At 43.6% G+C, this 16549-nt stretch overlaps 1 protein-coding gene across 1 annotated transcript; it reads left to right on the top strand.

Annotated features, from left to right (window-relative positions):
• Nucleotides 1-2626: 2626 nt before the first annotated feature.
• Nucleotides 2627-15648, top strand: LOC310783572 (aquaporin-11-like). Its single transcript, XM_083644465.1, has 4 exons — nucleotides 2627-2811; nucleotides 3404-3812; nucleotides 13485-13601; nucleotides 14318-15648. Exons 1-4 carry the CDS (start codon nucleotides 2641-2643, stop codon nucleotides 14422-14424), a joined length of 804 nt encoding a protein of 267 aa, XP_083500591.1. The 5' UTR covers nucleotides 2627-2640; the 3' UTR covers nucleotides 14425-15648.
• Nucleotides 15649-16549: the final 901 nt, after the last annotated feature.

The following is a 16549-nucleotide window of genomic DNA, read 5'->3' as shown; positions in this document are numbered from 1 at the left end:
CGAAGAGGACCCTCCACTTAATGGACACCACTGGCAAAGTGGTGACAGCCACACTGTGAGTAGGCAGAGAAGTCCAATGGCTATAATCTGCATGTGGTCGCCATCAAAGGAGCTTGTCTGTCTGATTTTGGGGGCAGATCTCTCTCTGCTTTGTTCAGCTCAGCAGTCATGGTCAACCCAGAGATACCTGAGGCCTTTCGACTGAGGGCCTGGGCCCAGTTGCACAAAGCACTTTAGGTTAAGATTTCCCTTAGAGTCAGAGTTAAGGTGTCCATAAAATAGAATCGGCTGCACAAAACACCCTTAAATCTTGTGCTTATGTTTTCCTTAAAATGTTGTAACCTTATGGAGAAGATTTAAGGGTGTTTTGTGCAGCCAATTCTAGTTTATGGACACCTTAACTCTGACTCTAAGGGATATCTTAACCTAAGGTGCTTTGTGCAACTGGGCCCTGGTATTTTAGACCTACGCTCTAAACAGCCAACCCCTGACACAGACGAGGTCAGCAGGCAGCGGAGCAAGGGTCAACTGGAAAACACTGAGCGGCATTAAGGATGTCATAACCACTGATGTCATCATGTCATGCCCAGAATCGTCAATTGATGTCATACCCAATGATGATGTGGATGATGTGGCATGAGTTATGTTTGGTCACAATCCAAACAAAATTGCACCCATGGCACATCATCTCCAGAGTCTCCACCTTAGAAACATACAAGGAATTTACTTTGGTTAAATTACTTTGGTAAAATGAACTAAACTAATGAAAAATATATTTACAGACATAATTTGTGACATAATAATCGCAAACTATTGTTTTATTTTGAATTCTCTCGCCGGAAGCGGTATTTTTTATTCTGACTAACTTGACACTGGTTCCTGTTGATATCTCGGACACCGACTGTGTGACCTGTTGCCACAGTGATGCACCATGTAATACACGCGCGCGCACACACACACACACACGCACGCACGCACGCACGCACGCACACGCACAGACACACACACACTCACGCACACGCACACGCACACACACACACACACACACACACACACACACACACACACACACACACACACACACACACACACACACACACACACACACACACACACACACACACAATGGATGGAGAGAATATGTAGTAGGCTATACCGATTCTGAACAGGTTTAACAAAAAGCCTCAGATGAGATCGCTGGAACAAAAATTATGAAATGCATCCTTGGTTTAGGCCTATATTCTTTTTTCCATGGTGGTCAAAACTGAGGCTGGTTGAAACTGAGGTGAATAAGTTGCAAATGATTTGCATAGTGATTTATTTATTTAAGTGCCATGCACTCTAGGTGCCCAACCCCATGCGTTTACAAGACACATACAACAATAAACATCACAATAATGGTACAAGTCACCAGTGGGGTATAAAGTAGGCTACTCGAAAGCCATACTTGAGTAAAAGTAGCCTACAGCTATCTTCCCAGAAAAAGACTTTGGTAAAAGTCAAAGTCACTCATTAGAATATTACTTGAGGAAAAGTCATAAAGTAGCTGATACTACTCCTACTGGCCAGATCTCCTTTTAAAGTTTCATAAAACGGCAACTTCCGTGTACGACCACTGCTGCTGCACAAGTGTCAAGCGTCCCAAAAATATTTTGGACAAAGACATTTCCGGTCACAACTTTCAAAGCAATAATGTGCCTCAATATTTTTCACAATCTCCTAGCATCCACAGATGGCTCCATCATGCAGGTCCATTGGAGAATTGGCTACAAGCAAATAATGGATAAATCTAAGACGAGAGATTGATATCATCCAGGACTTGTACCCCGCCAGAGTCAAAAAAGTAAGCAGAAAAAAGAAAAAAAAATCAGCCCATCACTTGATCACTTATTCGAACACTTCGCTGTACACTTTAATCACTTCATCACTTTACCCTGAATCACATTAGCTTACCTGTGGTACCTACCTCATGCACAAAATACACCGCCGACACACACACACACACACACACACACACACACACACACACACACACACACACACACACACACTACCCTAAGGCGTAACATGTAGCCTAAGTAACTGCAATAAGCGTGTAACTGTCCCAATAACTGCAATTACTGTTCCAAAGCATTGCTTATCTATAAACAACTGTGCAGTATCTAACCTATAAGCTATAGCCTGTTTACAACCCAGTGTTGTTTACATATAATTAGTTTGTACATATTAGGTATTATCCTATATACATATTTATAATGATCACCTTACAGGCTACTTATTGTATTGTATAATGTAAATAGCAGCCAGCTTGCTTTATGCACCTTTGTCTTAGCTTGTTTTGCCTTTTATTTTCCCCTTAAGTAGGCTACATTAAGAGCAATGTATACCGGAGTCAAATTCCTTGTATGTCTACATACTAACTTGGCCAATAACGCTGATTCTGATTCTGATTCCTGGGAAATATTGCTGTGGTGTGTGTGCAACTGTGATGAGCAGACAGCTCGCAGATGGCCAGAGAGCCAATGCGCTTTTATTTTGAAGGCAACGGTACTTCTGGTTTTAAATCCGTTTACCGCTTGACGCAGTTGTGCAGCGTGGACTTTTGATCACTTTGTGAAGAGAAGGGGCAGCAGCAGAGACATGGCAGAGCTCGCGGTGTCTTTAGCGCTGCTCGGAGCCACCGTGCTGTTGAGCGAGGCGGCCCGCCGCGCCGCCCCGGGCCCCTGCTACCTGCTCGTGCTGGAGGCGGCGTCCACCTTCCAGCTCTGCCTCTGCACGCACGAGCTCAAGCTGCTGGGCGAGTCCGGCCAGGTCAGTGACATAGCTTACATAATCCTTCACGAGCGTTTAGATCAATCTTCTGCTGCTGGGTTACAAACCGAAAAACAACGCTGATTATTTTGCACATGATCACATTATCCGAAAAGTGTCAACAGTTTGGCAGACATTCATTTAGTTTGAGAGTTATTGAGAGTTGAGTAACTCAAAGTTTAACTCTAGCCGCGACACGCAACTCAAGTCTAGTTTAACTCCATCAATAGCTAACTGTCAAACTAAATGAATGGTAGGCTATAAGATCATGTAGTTACAATACAAAATAAAGCAGCTCAACATTTTTAAATGACAGGTTTAACTTGCCTTTTAATTGAAGTTTCCATTTTTACAATTTTGTTTTCTTTTCGTTGTACCAGTTTCTGTTTTTACTGTCCCTTTTACCATCTACTGATGTATTTATTGCTACTCCTTTCCATTTGCCCTTGTTTAAAAAAAAAAGTTCTATATTTGTATTTATTTGATGTAAAGCACTTTGAACTGCATCGTTTGTATGAAAAGTGATATATAAAGTTGATTATTATTATTATTATTATTATTATTATTATTATTATTATTATTATTATTATAGGTGGACCTGGCAGTCAGCCTGACCCTCACCTACACCATGACGCTCATCCACATCTTGTCTTTCCGCGGCACGTCGTGCAACCCCATCGGGGCTGTGGAGAGAGTGTACCGTGGCAGCAGCAGCGCCAAAGCCGCCGCTAGCATCATAGTCGTACAGTTCGCTGCCGCGGTCGCCGCGCAGAAAGCTGCTGCCTCCGTGTGGTCGCTGGGTCTGTCCGCCCTCCACCTGCGGCACCAGAGGTTCGGCTTCAGGTGCTTCGACCCCTTCGGCGGGACTCTGGTGGAGGCAGCCGCCGTGGAGCTGGCCTGCACCTTCACCGTCCAAGCCGCTGTCCTGCACGTTCACAAAGTGGAGGAGAAACTGCGAGCATACGCCATCGCTGCCGTCATCACAACTGTGATTTACGCAGGTCAGTGAGGTACACAGCCTGAAGTGCTGGCCTAATTAACTCATTGAGTGCCAGCCACTTTTGGAGAACGGACGCTCCCAGTGCCAGAGTTTCAGAGCGTTTTCAGTGATTTCTCGAGGCCCACAGAATATTGTGTGATATTACTATGTAAACACTGACTGAACACGCACAAAGAACGATGAGACTCTCTTCTATCATCTGCAAAAAAAAGTTTATTGATCCCATTTTCCGTTCTTTAGTTATGAGCCGGAGAAGATAGCTTGATTTAACCAAAAACAGCAATTTTTTTCTAGAAGCTGAGATAATGAGCCTTTTGTGAAATTAAACATTTCAAGCACATCACTGACTCTGAATCTAATATTTTCTAATGTAGTCACACCTCAAAAATAATTTCCTTCAATAAAACAGTGAAGGCCAGGGAATTTTGTTTGGCAGAATAATATTTTTTAGCTGCAACCAGCAGCGCTGGCCCCTGCGTGCGCTGCTGGTTGCAGCTTCTTGCTGGTCTTGATTTGCTGCTGGTGGGCATCGGATATTCTGGCTAGCGTTTGCCAATCCTGTCCTGCTGTCTGGGTCTGTCTGGGTGTTGTGTGCTGCTCTGCGTGCCCCCCCCCCCCCCCCCGCCTCAACTGCACACTCCTCCTCCGTATGGGAGTGTCTCTGGTGGCTCTCTGCTGAGTTTGCTGTGCACAGTGAAGGGTGCGCGACATCCAGCTTTTTTACAGCGTTCCGCGTGTGTTTGTCACCGGCAACCATGCTTCCAGTTGAGAATAATAACAACTCCACGGCTGATCATGCGGATGTGCTGTCGCAACGGACACGGAGCGGCTCAATTGTGGGAGCAGATTGGCTGCTGCAGGCACAGCTACAGTAACGTTATGCTTCATGCATATCGATGCATACGGATGCGATGCGATTTCCGTTTCCCCAACGACTTCTTCTTTGTTTTTTCCTTGCCTTTCTGTTATCTGGAGAGCACTGTCGCCACCTAAGGGTTCTGTAAAATAGGTTAGACACATTCAATAGCTCCCATATTGTAAGAGGCGATGTAAGAGGCTTAGATCGACATCCCCCCGTCAAAAAACGCAATTGACGACTTTAGTCGTCTTTGGCACTCTACGTCACTATTTGAATTGACGACTAAAGTCGTCATTGGCACTCAATGAGTTAAAGGAGAATTTCGTTTTTTTTTAACCTGCAGCCCTCTCCTCACATTAATTATGATCTGACGACTCACCCAGTGTTCTCCGCAGCGTTTTTGTCTGTCCTAGGCGTTGTTTTGAGATCAATAGTGTCCAAGCGAGTCCTAGAATGGAGCTCCGTGGGGGCCAAGTGGCAGCGTGCTTTTCCTCCATCTAAATAGACAGTTTTATTCCCGTTTTCGACGCATATCATCATAAACTGTTCCCTAAGGAACGATCAGACTGCAATTCTCCCCCGGGCTCTTTTCACCGGTAGTTACAGGCATCCCATTTTCGCCTGTCGGGTCAGTGAGACACAACTCTTCTGCCAAGGGTTTTTTTGAGGATTCTGGCTCATCTTTCAAGAGCCGAGGATTATTTTCTGCTAGGACTTTGTGAACACAAAATATCTCAAAATAACTAATAGAATGTGTGCTTTCTCTTTCTAAAAGAGTTAGTTTTTATCATGTTCTGTTATGTAGGCATTAGCAGTTGAATACAGCATGGTTTCAGCGTCTGAGAAGGAAAGCTGAGAAAAATGCATTTTTGTGAAATTCGATAGAACAGGCAGAACAGTCACTTTAACCATTTATTTTGGGCATCAGTGAGACATCAGACATCTAAACAATATAGTTCTGAACAGTAATTTCCTCCATAACAGCACCCCCACCCCCCTCTCCTTCAAACTCCTCCCTCCGTGGGTGTGTCTCTGGTGGCTTTGCAGCGTGTGTCACAGGCGAGTCTCTGCTGCCTGTCTGTGCTGCCTGGCTGCTGGCGGCCGCTCGTCGGGCGAGTCTGGATGGGGCTCGTTCGTTTGTTGTGAGCTGGGATGAAGCTGCGTGCGATTCTGGGCTTTCTGCTGTGTGTTTCAAAGTGTGTTGCACCCAGAGTCTATTTTTGGAATCCCCCACCGTTGTGCGCCAGCTCCCAGCGCCAGCGCGAAAGCGTTTTCGCCAAACCATTTTCATGAGAATGGATTCCTCACGCTTTTTCCTGCTGTTTTTGCTCGGCTTTCTCTAGTCTGGAGAGCACTGTCGCCACTTAGTGGGTCGGTAAAATAGGTTATACACATTCAATAGCTCCCATATTTTTATAGGAGATGTAAAAGGGTTTGATCCACGTCCCACCGTCAAATTTTTTTTTTTTTTTTTGACGAGTTAACTCGTCGACGGCAGTCAACCGTTGGTTTTTTTTGACGAGTTAACTCGTCGATGGCAGTGAACGTGTTAAGGATTGATTTTGAAAATGTCAATCGCTCTTAATTAGGCTGAATGAGCCTATCTGTCTATCTAATCTATCATCTTAATCATACTCTTCCTCCCTTAATTAGAGACCAATCTTAAAGACATACTCAACAGTTGAGCCAGACTGATTTTGAGCCAAACAGATTTTGTCCGTTTTTCAAAAAAGGGCGGGGAGTTTTCAGGCTTTTGAATCCGCCCACTCCACATTTGGATAGGATGAACTTTTGTGGGGCGGGCAAATTTCAGAGCCAATGGCAGACCTCTGTGCAGTTCCTGCTCACGCATGTGTAGTTTCAGTTAAAGCCAGCTAGCGCTGTGAATGGATCTGCTGCTGATGTTCCTGTCCAAACCTCGCGTCACCAGGCTCTCTCAGTCCAAACACCAGCATACCGTTTTACTTCGTCGAACCAAACGGTTCAGCTAACGCTATTTTCTTTAAACACACATTTTTTTACGTTTTGGTCCCAGTGAGATGTTATGCGATCTCCCCTGTTTTTAAATATATCTGTACCGTTTGGTTTGAACCAGTAAAACTTTTTATAAGCATTTTACGAAATGTGTATGGGAAAATAAATGGCGGATGAAAATCTCTGGTTCAGTGCTGAAGCAGGAAGTAGGCGGTCACTTTGCCTCTCTATTGTTTGGATATTACCGGCGGCTAACTTTTGACAAGAAAACCATCAAATCTGGCTCAAAAGTTAGATAAAAATAATCCTTATTTGTAACACAAAATGCAATTCAGGAATATTTGAATATTGGGCAAAATAAAATGAAATGAATTGAAACCCTAAGAGAAACACACATCCACCGGTGGGGTGTATATATACCCCTCGCAAATACAATGTGAATAGGGAAATGGGTAGTTTGTAACATGTAACGTAACATGGTTGCACACTGTGATATCCCCTCCAACAACGCCACTTTTTCAATAAAAACACATTTATGCAATGACTTTACATAATGTATATTTATGTCGCACCATTTAGCCTGTGCTGTGATCTGCAGGAGCAGCAGGTAAAAGTTATAAAACTAAGCCTGAATGAGCCTTGTTCATTGTTGTAAAAGTGTAGTGAGTGTGCTGCGGGGTGTTCGACTTGTTGACGCCTCGCCTGACTGTGCTCGCCTGCTCTCGTCTGCTTTCCAGGCGAGGCCAAACGAGCCTATTCGTCACCGATAGTTACAGGTGAGCTTACAACCTTTATCTGAAGGTGTAGAAGTATATGGATGCATCGGGACCACTGGGGGAGCGAGCCAACACCACCGTCTGTACCCCCCCCACGCAGGAAACCCGGAAAAGACACACGGCAGACGGGCTGTGTATTTCAGATATCGTTTTGTTTAATCCTGGCTTCATCTGATGTGAATAAATCAATAAAATGTTTTCCAGTTATTCCTAGGCTTGTTTTAACATGCAAATTGGAGTGGTTTCTGACGAGAATAAAGTAACGCTAACGTTACGTTATGTCAGACTGTTCTCACCCCCATCCCAAAGCCTTCGCCTCGGCTATGAGAGCACTGCTGCTCGGCTGTATCTTCTCACATACCTATGCAAACAGACGAACATTTATTATTTTAACTTTTTTTACAAACAAACAAACACAACCTAGGCTATCTGACGTACTCTAAAACTAAACCTAGACTACTAAATGCTACAATTTACACTATGCAGTCTAATCAAAATGCTCCACAAATCTCTCTCTCTCTCTCTCCCTATTCAACAATTCTCCACACTCCATAGTCCCAGCATGGTGTGCAGCCACTTTTATAAACTTTGGCTGGGAGGGGCCTAGGCACGAGAGATGGGCGGGCTGGGTTTGGTGACGTCACTGATCAAGCTACGTCACAGATCAAGAGCTCAGCCAATAGAAAGCCAGGAAAATTGGGAGTCTACAGCTGGCCTTTTTGCCTTTTTGGTTTGCATGGAACTGCATGGGTATGTGAGAAGAGAAGAGGAATTACTCAGATGTACAGTAAATGTCAGGACTTCGACCTGGATTCCTCAAGAACACAGTTCATTTCCAATATATATTGATTTACAGCAGAAAAAAGTGGAAAAAGTGTTGAGTATCTCTTTAACACATTCACTGCCAACAACGTGTAAACACGTTTTCAGAATCCAGCTGTTGACTGCCAACAACGTGTAAACACGTTTTTGGCATCGATTTTTTTTTTTTAACGGGGGGTTGTGCATCTAACCCTTTTACATATCTTATATAAGTATTGGACGTGTACAACGTGTACAACCCATTCCACCGACCCACTGGCGACAAGGAAGTAGGAAGGCAAGCAAAAAGCAGTGTGATCCATTTCCATTCTCATTAAAATGGATTGGCGGAGGCGCTTTCGTTTTCGCGTTGATTGCTGGCGGTGCGGGATTGCAAACTTGCATCGTGGATTGCGGATGGAGCACACTTTGAGGCACGCAGCGTAAATATGACCAGAGTCGCAGGGGCTTCATCGGAGCTCTCGGCCAGGGCTCCGGGAGGCGGGCGAGTCCAGCCGGGCTTCCTCAAAGAGCGGCCGCACAGACAGGCTCACACCCGCACAGCAGCAGCAAAGCAAACTGGTGACAAGCGGGGACTGCCCCCTAGTCCGACACCAAATTGGAAACAAATCCCATTCTAAAAGGCTTTTAGAATGGGATTTTCAACCCATTCTTTTTTGTTTCTTTTTCGCTATAATTTAGAGTAATTTAATTTCTATTCAGAAATTTATTTGAGAGGTCGAGAGTATGAGAAAGTGCATTTGCAAAGGTAGGAAAGTGCTTGTGACATTAGTCTGGGCACCTTCCACCCCGCTTTTTGTCATGGGGGCGTAAACCCCGGACCCAGAATTAACACCGGATGGCAATGCGCCTAACAACGTCTTTGTTGCCGTTAGCTTGACGCGGTGATGTTACCTAAACTAGAGTCTGATCAAAACAAAGCTAGCGTTACATAAAACAAAACGTTCATGCAATATGGCATCTCCGCCACCACCGCCTGACACACCGGTCAAAACGGTGAAAGAGGATTCTGATACTTGGGTCAAATTGTCAAGTTAACGTGAAAGTTGACGAGCTAGAAACGCTGCCATCCGGTCTAGGGCGGGCTCTAGGCCGGACCCAGTAGGGTGACAAAATCAATTGTGGGCGGGAGCCAGGCTCTTTCTCGCCGAGAAGAGCCTGGTGACGCGAGGTTATGTGACATGGCGCTGCAGCCAAAAAGAACGCCCACAGGAGGGAGGAGTTGAGCAGAGGGAAGTTTACTGCTGTTATGGAGGAAATTACTGTTCAAAACTATTGTTTAGGTCTTACTGATGCCAAAAATGAATGGTTAAAGTGACAGTTCTATCGAATTTCACAAAAAGCCGTTTATCTCTGAATATTTTTTCTGACGCTAAAACCATGCTGTATTCAACTGCTAATGCTTACATAACTACTAACTCTACAAACTAACTCTTTTAGACAGAGAAAGTACACATTCTATTAGTACTTTTGAGATATTGTATGTTCACAAACTCCAAGCAGAAAATAATCCTCGGCTCTTGTAAAATGAGCCACAATCCTCAAAAAACGGCTTGGCAGAAGCTACCTACAGCAAGAAAAAAACGTCTGGCAGTCAATGTGTTAATTATACTATTGAGCATCCTGATTTTGAGACCGCCCTTTGTTATAGACCTAGGCCCCTATCGTTGCATCAGCCTATAAACTGCGCTGAGCGCCCAGCGCAGCGCAGATCAGTGGGCGTGGACCAGCCCACTCGATATCTTGGTGTTGGCGCTACACGCAGCCTAAAGCATTACAACCACGCCTTTTAAGCGTAAAATTATGCACTATCTGCTCATTGGGTAAGTGCAGTAAACGAATCACATGCTTCACTTTTCAGCTCCAATTCCACGGAGCGATCCAGTCCGGCTTCAGAAAAGCCGAGGGCTCTGATCTCCCCCCCCCCTTTTATCCCCCTGTCTGTCTCCATATATAGGCTATTATTCCATATTATTCTCAAACCAATCTAACTGCAGTTTAATTACTGCAAGCATTTAAATACGCTCAGGGCTGTAGTGGTGGCTAAACGCACGTAAACGGCGTTTACGTACCTTTTTCAATGCTCTGCAGCGTTTAGGCACCTTTTAAGATCGTTTACTCACATGTTTAAATCGTTTATGCACACTTATTATTGCACAAGTTTTAACATGTTTGCGTAAACTCCGTTGATGCGGAGACCACGCCAAGCACGTCACACACCAAAAGAAAAGAAAAAAGATTACTCATGGGCATGGCACTGACCAGGATCTCCGCGAACCGTAGCCTATTTTTGTGGAGCGCTCCGCGGGAAAGGTACACGGCCCCGGTCACGTTGGTGCCTTTATCGAGCTGTGCTTGCCTGCCCAGACAGCGCTCCCTTCAAACAACTTAACGGTGCCATTGTGCCAGCGATGCGCAATGCGCATTTGGAGACCAGCTCATCGTGAGCTGAACATAGGTAAGGTTGGTTAAAAATGTGTGTCCGGAGTGGGGAAAATCATATAGGCTCACCGTTTTACAACTGAAGAGTGAATCACTGGTGTAAGAAACATGATTGATTTCCCTCTGATCAAGTAAAGTTTGTAACATTAGGTGCGTGCGAGTCGACTTGAATAGTCCAGGTGCTACTGTATAAAGCCAATATAATACGACCATGTTGAAAACTATCTAGAAACATACTGGTGTTTGTTGTGCCGAGATCTGTATAAATAAATATTGGCTGACTAAAATTTAGTGGCCAGAGTGGCAGAACCACTTTTATTTCCATGTACTGTACAGTGTGTTGTCTACCTATCCTTGCCCAATGTGTTTGTCGACAGTTTGAATTATATATTGGTATTCAAGAATCACAGATTCAATCTGTCCACATACTTTTAGCTATAAAGCTGAAGCTGACAATCACAGGTACAGTGTGTGTGAGAGAGAGAACTATATTACTCTTCAAACTGTATGGGTTCATACAAGGTCCTTTAAAGTAGGCTACCTACTGTATAATTTAACTTTTCATACCTGGAGAAATTCAACAAATGTTCAATAAATACATTTTATATTGATTGTAGGCCTAATTATTTGTAAAGTCACAACACATTAGAGATGTGTGTAGTTCATTTTGCTCTCAAATGCACCAGGTTGATGAATTTTACTTTAAAATTAAAAAAAAAAATCTTCCGGGGGAGAATCCCCCTGGACCCCCCTTGAGGGGCAAGGCCCATCCCATAGCCAGCTACTTTTTCTATCTGGCTGGCTACTCAGAAATGTGGGGGAACCCCCTGATATACCTTATAGGGCTATATGATTCAGATTAAGTTGTTCTATATACTCTCATATTTTGTCTTGTATATCGGTCACGGAAGCTTATTTATCCGCCGTTATAACACTGCCGGTGCCGAGTGAGAAAGCTGTCTCGAGTCAAAAGTATAGTTTACCCACTTTTTTTTTACCACTACAGCACTGAATACGCTACACTATAGCAAGATCAAAGTGAAAAGAATGTTCTAAACGCATCAGCTAGAAAAATATAGCCTATCATGATGAGATTAATTAGATTGGTGAAAGTTTGTCCAGAATGATATCGTTTTCTCTCCCCTGCTGCACAGGTAGGATGATGCACATAAATATAGCCTACATTATGTAAAGTCATTGCAGAAATGAGTTTTTATTGTAAAACTAAATGTGAAGTAGGGCCAATTTATTGGAGCAGACATCACAGTATAGCACATGACAGTAGAACCGCGTTACGCTGTCACTTATCTAAATCACGTTAAATCGACGAGGGATATATATAGGCCCAGGATGACATATATGTTTCACATAGGGTTGTGTTTGGATTTCGCGATTTTATTTTGTCCAATATTGAAATGTTCTACAATACCATGTTGTGGGAACATTACACATTATTTAGATCTATTTCGATGTACCTTTCTATCTATTTAGGCTAATTTCGATGCCATTTATTATCGAAATGGATTAGCCCAATGCATGCTGGGAGATTTCACATGTCTGGCTGTTGCAGGGAAGCCGCAGTGAATGTTTGCCCAGAATGATCTCGTTTTCTCTTGCCTTCACTGCACAGGTAGGATGATGCAATAGCCTCTGAATGTCACAGGCTCAAAACTGTCATGTTAGAAAAAACTGTCACGTTGTTATACTATGTACGGTAGAACAACTTATTTTTTCTGAGAGAGAGAGAGAACCGGCAAACTTTTTTTCAAGCTGTCCGTATTGTGCCTGTCAGACTGATGAGTAAGAGAGAGGGAGTGACACAGAGAGAAGGGATAGAGGAAAGAGCAGAGGAGGGCTCCGCGCAACCAGCACACTGAATAGGCCTGGTTTTCAAAAGCGCAAAGCGCTAAATTTACGCCAGGTGGGAAGATATCATTAGGCCGGTATTTAAGGCCGAAACGCCCATTCTCGCCCATTCTGGGACTGCGCCACGCCCAGTTCACCTAAAGCGCATTTGGGGGCCTAAAGCCATGTTGATATCTTCCCGAGGCAGGCGCAAGGCACGTTTTTTTGCGTTTAAGGCCAGTTTTTGCGCCGAAGGCCTGTGGGAGAATAGGGCCCCTAGGCTGCATCTTCCAGCATTAATCAAACAATAAAAACCAAATGACCATCTGGTGACTTGGGCTACATCTTCACTAAGCCGTTTTCAAAGACCCCGTAGTTGAAGCCTTCCCAGTCTACACTAGAGCAGGCTCCGAGCAGTCTGCGTCCATATTAGCTCATGCGAGACGCCCGCAATACGATGCTTTAAATACACTGGGCATGCGCATGCCTCTATGTTTAGTACTGGAGTCCACAACGAGAGGGCAGCAACTACGCCTACATTCAAGTCGAAGAAAAGAAGAAGAAGCAGCAAACTGTCAGAAAACGGCGTTACCTTTATGATGTTTTAATAATGTTAGTAGACACATAAGATGGGTGAATGTAACTACTGACTGTAAAGCGCTTTGGATAAAAGCGCTATATAAATGCAGGCCATTTACCATTTTACCATTTACATAACTGTTGGCTATATACCTGCTTTATTTGCTGCTTTACCACATCAAAATGGTTGCTGTGAAATGGGTCTATAGGCAGGTGTCTTGTGTAATGTATGTTCAAGAGGAGCAGTGGGTCTTTGTTGGTATTAGGTTGTTACGCTGCAGTTGGAGAATGTCAATTAGAGACTGTGTGGCATGTGTCTTGACCCTGTGGTGTGCCATGTGTCTTGACCCCGTGGTGTTTGTCCTCCTCTGTGCAGGCGGTAGCATTTCAGGGGCTGTGTTCAACCCCGTCCTGGCCTTCTCCATCCAGTTCCCCTGCAGCGGACACACCTACCTGGAGTACTGCTTTGTCTACTGGCTGGGCCCAGTCTTAGGTAAGGAATGCTGCGAAAGTTTCCTTTGTATTCTAAAACATCAGAAACACATTGCACTAGGGGTGGGAATCTCTAGGCACCTCACGATTCGATTTTGATTCAGAGGGCTACGATTCGATTATAAAACGATTATCGATGCTTGAGATGCATCGGTTATAGATGCATCTTGATGCAACTTTTTTTTCAATACATGCTTTCTTTTTCTCACTATGTTACTACTTTTAAAATAAAGTGAATTTAAATTGCATTGTAATGATCCATAATTAAAATAAACAGATGAATTTACTTCCATTATCTTTTATTAACAAAGCAAATGGAAGAGATGTGTCAACTGGAAGGTTACATTTGCCAACATATTTCTCAGCATTGCAAAGAACCAACAGGAAAAAAAACAAGTGTGCCAGTTGTGTCTGTAGCAGAATCCTATAGTAAATTAACTCCACTTCAGCATATTCTGAATCACTTCTTCTACATGTTGTAACAGCTCTGCCACATTTGCACCAGTCACTCATCACTCTGTGATGTCATAAATCACAGTGGGATTTATGACATCACAGTGGGACAGAGAAACAAACAAACAAACAGACAGAGCCCTAGCTCCCATTTATATACTGATGATGATGATGATGATGATGATGTTGACGATGATGATGATGATGATAAAAAAAGAATAATAAAGAAGAAATACTCCCTCTATCTTCTATCTCTGTTGCCAGGCATGGTGAGTTGCATACTGCTCTTTGAGAAAATCATCCCTTTCCTCTCTGGGAAGAGCACCGTGGCGCTGGACGTCCCTGCTGTCCAGAAAGAGAAGACTCAGTAGCAAGGACACTGGGACACTGGGACACTGGGACAGGACGAGTCATCTACTACAGTGACTACAACACTCATGTCTTAAATGATCCACATTCAAATGCAAAGTCCTGCTGCTAAGACACCATGGATCCTAATTCTCGGACTCTCAGTGACGGATACAACGGACACACCATTCACTGATGTTGAAATGTGACTTTAAATACTTCTTAGAATGGATAGGTAAGCTAACAAATCCACCTCCTCTGGAAGTTTTGTGGGACTTCACTTTTCCCACGAGAAGTCTTCTTTGTCAATCAGCACAACAGTATAGAAGGACTATGCATTTTTTTATTAATACCTCACAAGATAAACTGGATTCATGGATTGAGTTAGATTACATTACATTGTATGGATTGGATTGAGTTAATGTATTTCTGTACAAGACTGGAATCTACTGCTACCCTCATGCCAAGCCTAGTGATATGGCCCAATACGCACACAGCCAGACTTTGAATGATGAAAGTCATCTAAACCTGCACTACTACATTTTGGAGTAAACCTAGAAAAGGCCTGTATTGTAAATGTGAATCAACAGAGCAAATCAGCAGTTTGGTCTGTTATAGTTTCTGTGGTGTACAAAATTGAACAAAAAACACATTGTTCAGATGGGATTTCTTTTGTTACTTTTTTCTTTTCTTTGTTGTCACTTGACATTTAAAGGAAGGCTTTGCTGATTTTCAACCCATTTTGTATCATAATATTATAATAATATAATATAAGCAGATTGACAGTGCTTACCTTTGGTATATGTCTTCTGCATAGAGTAATCCATGTTTGACTGCCTGCAGAAACTCTGCTCCCGTCAGCTGGTATGGGTCATTAACACGATGCAATTCTCCGTGGATGTGCGCATACAGAAAAAACAAAACAATAAGAGCAAAAACAAAAAATAAAGACGGGGAAAAAACTCTCCCCCCTGTTATTTTTTATTTTTGCTCCAACTGAAATGTTTTATGGTCACTCACGATTCAGTAGGTCATAGGTTGGCTTCATTCCAGCCTTAAACATGTTATATATGGATTTTTTGAATTTCCAATTTATTGTCTATTTTTATTATACAATTAGTTATTAATTAATCAAATGCTTTATTATGATTTCTGTGACACTTGTGGTCCTCCATAAACTATATCCTGTTGCATCATTTGTGTTTTATACTGATTCATTTCCATTTAGGTTTGAATAAACCCTGAATTTAGATCATCACATGAATTACTGACATAATACAAATTTTTTATGCCTCCCCTGTCGAGGCATTATGTTTTCGGGTTGTCCCTCTGTACGTCTGTATGTCCGTCCAATGTTGGTTAACGCAATATGTCACAGGGAACGTCTTGACGGAATTGCTTCAAATTTGGCTCAAACGTCCACTTGGACTCAAGAATGAACTGATTAGATTTTGGTGGTCAAAGTTCAAGGTCACTGTGACCTCATGTCCCTCCGTTCCATGAAGGAAGGGGCGGGGCTAGGTAAAAGGGGACATAGCTAGGGATAGGAAGGTCGTAGAGAGTCGAGATTCAAGGGGTGGGTGGTGGGAGGTGGCGTGGTGAGGGAAAGGGGCGGAGCTAGGTAAAATAGACTAGAAGCTGGTGCCTCCAGAGGAGCTACTACTTTGGCCTGCATGGCATCTGTTACACAATGTGACCTTTGTGCCCTCTCCTCCTCCTCTCACCCACTCCAACTCTGACTGATCAGTTTGCACGTGACTGAGCCAGATACCAAACAGCCTCACTGTTCATTCAACATACTAGATCAATACAATGACATGAGGTTGATTTCACGTGTCACAACCTGATTGGCTTTGCATGTGCTTCTGGTCTATTACCATATACCATCCTGGCTATTTCTTTGTCTAGTGGGGTTTAAAAACTACCATCAAAAGCAACCAGCCATGAACATGTGGATTAATTAATGGGTCAATGTTAGCAATTAGCATCAGGCCACAGCAGTGTAGGTATAGCAGGGCTTAGGGCCTACCTGCTGCTGCTGCCACAGCTATATCGTCATCTGGTCCACCACCTCCCAGCTCCAGCTCGCACTGTGGCTTGATAACGTCGTCGTCTCTGGCCCACTCAGCTCCGCTCTCACACAGTCCT

Source organism: Poromitra crassiceps (assembly GCF_964638095.1).
Source record: "Poromitra crassiceps genome assembly, chromosome: 1".
NCBI classification, from domain to species: domain Eukaryota; kingdom Metazoa; phylum Chordata; class Actinopteri; order Beryciformes; family Melamphaidae; genus Poromitra; species Poromitra crassiceps.
Note: the sequence above shows the minus strand (reverse complement) of the source record. Positions and strands in the feature narration are given on the sequence as shown.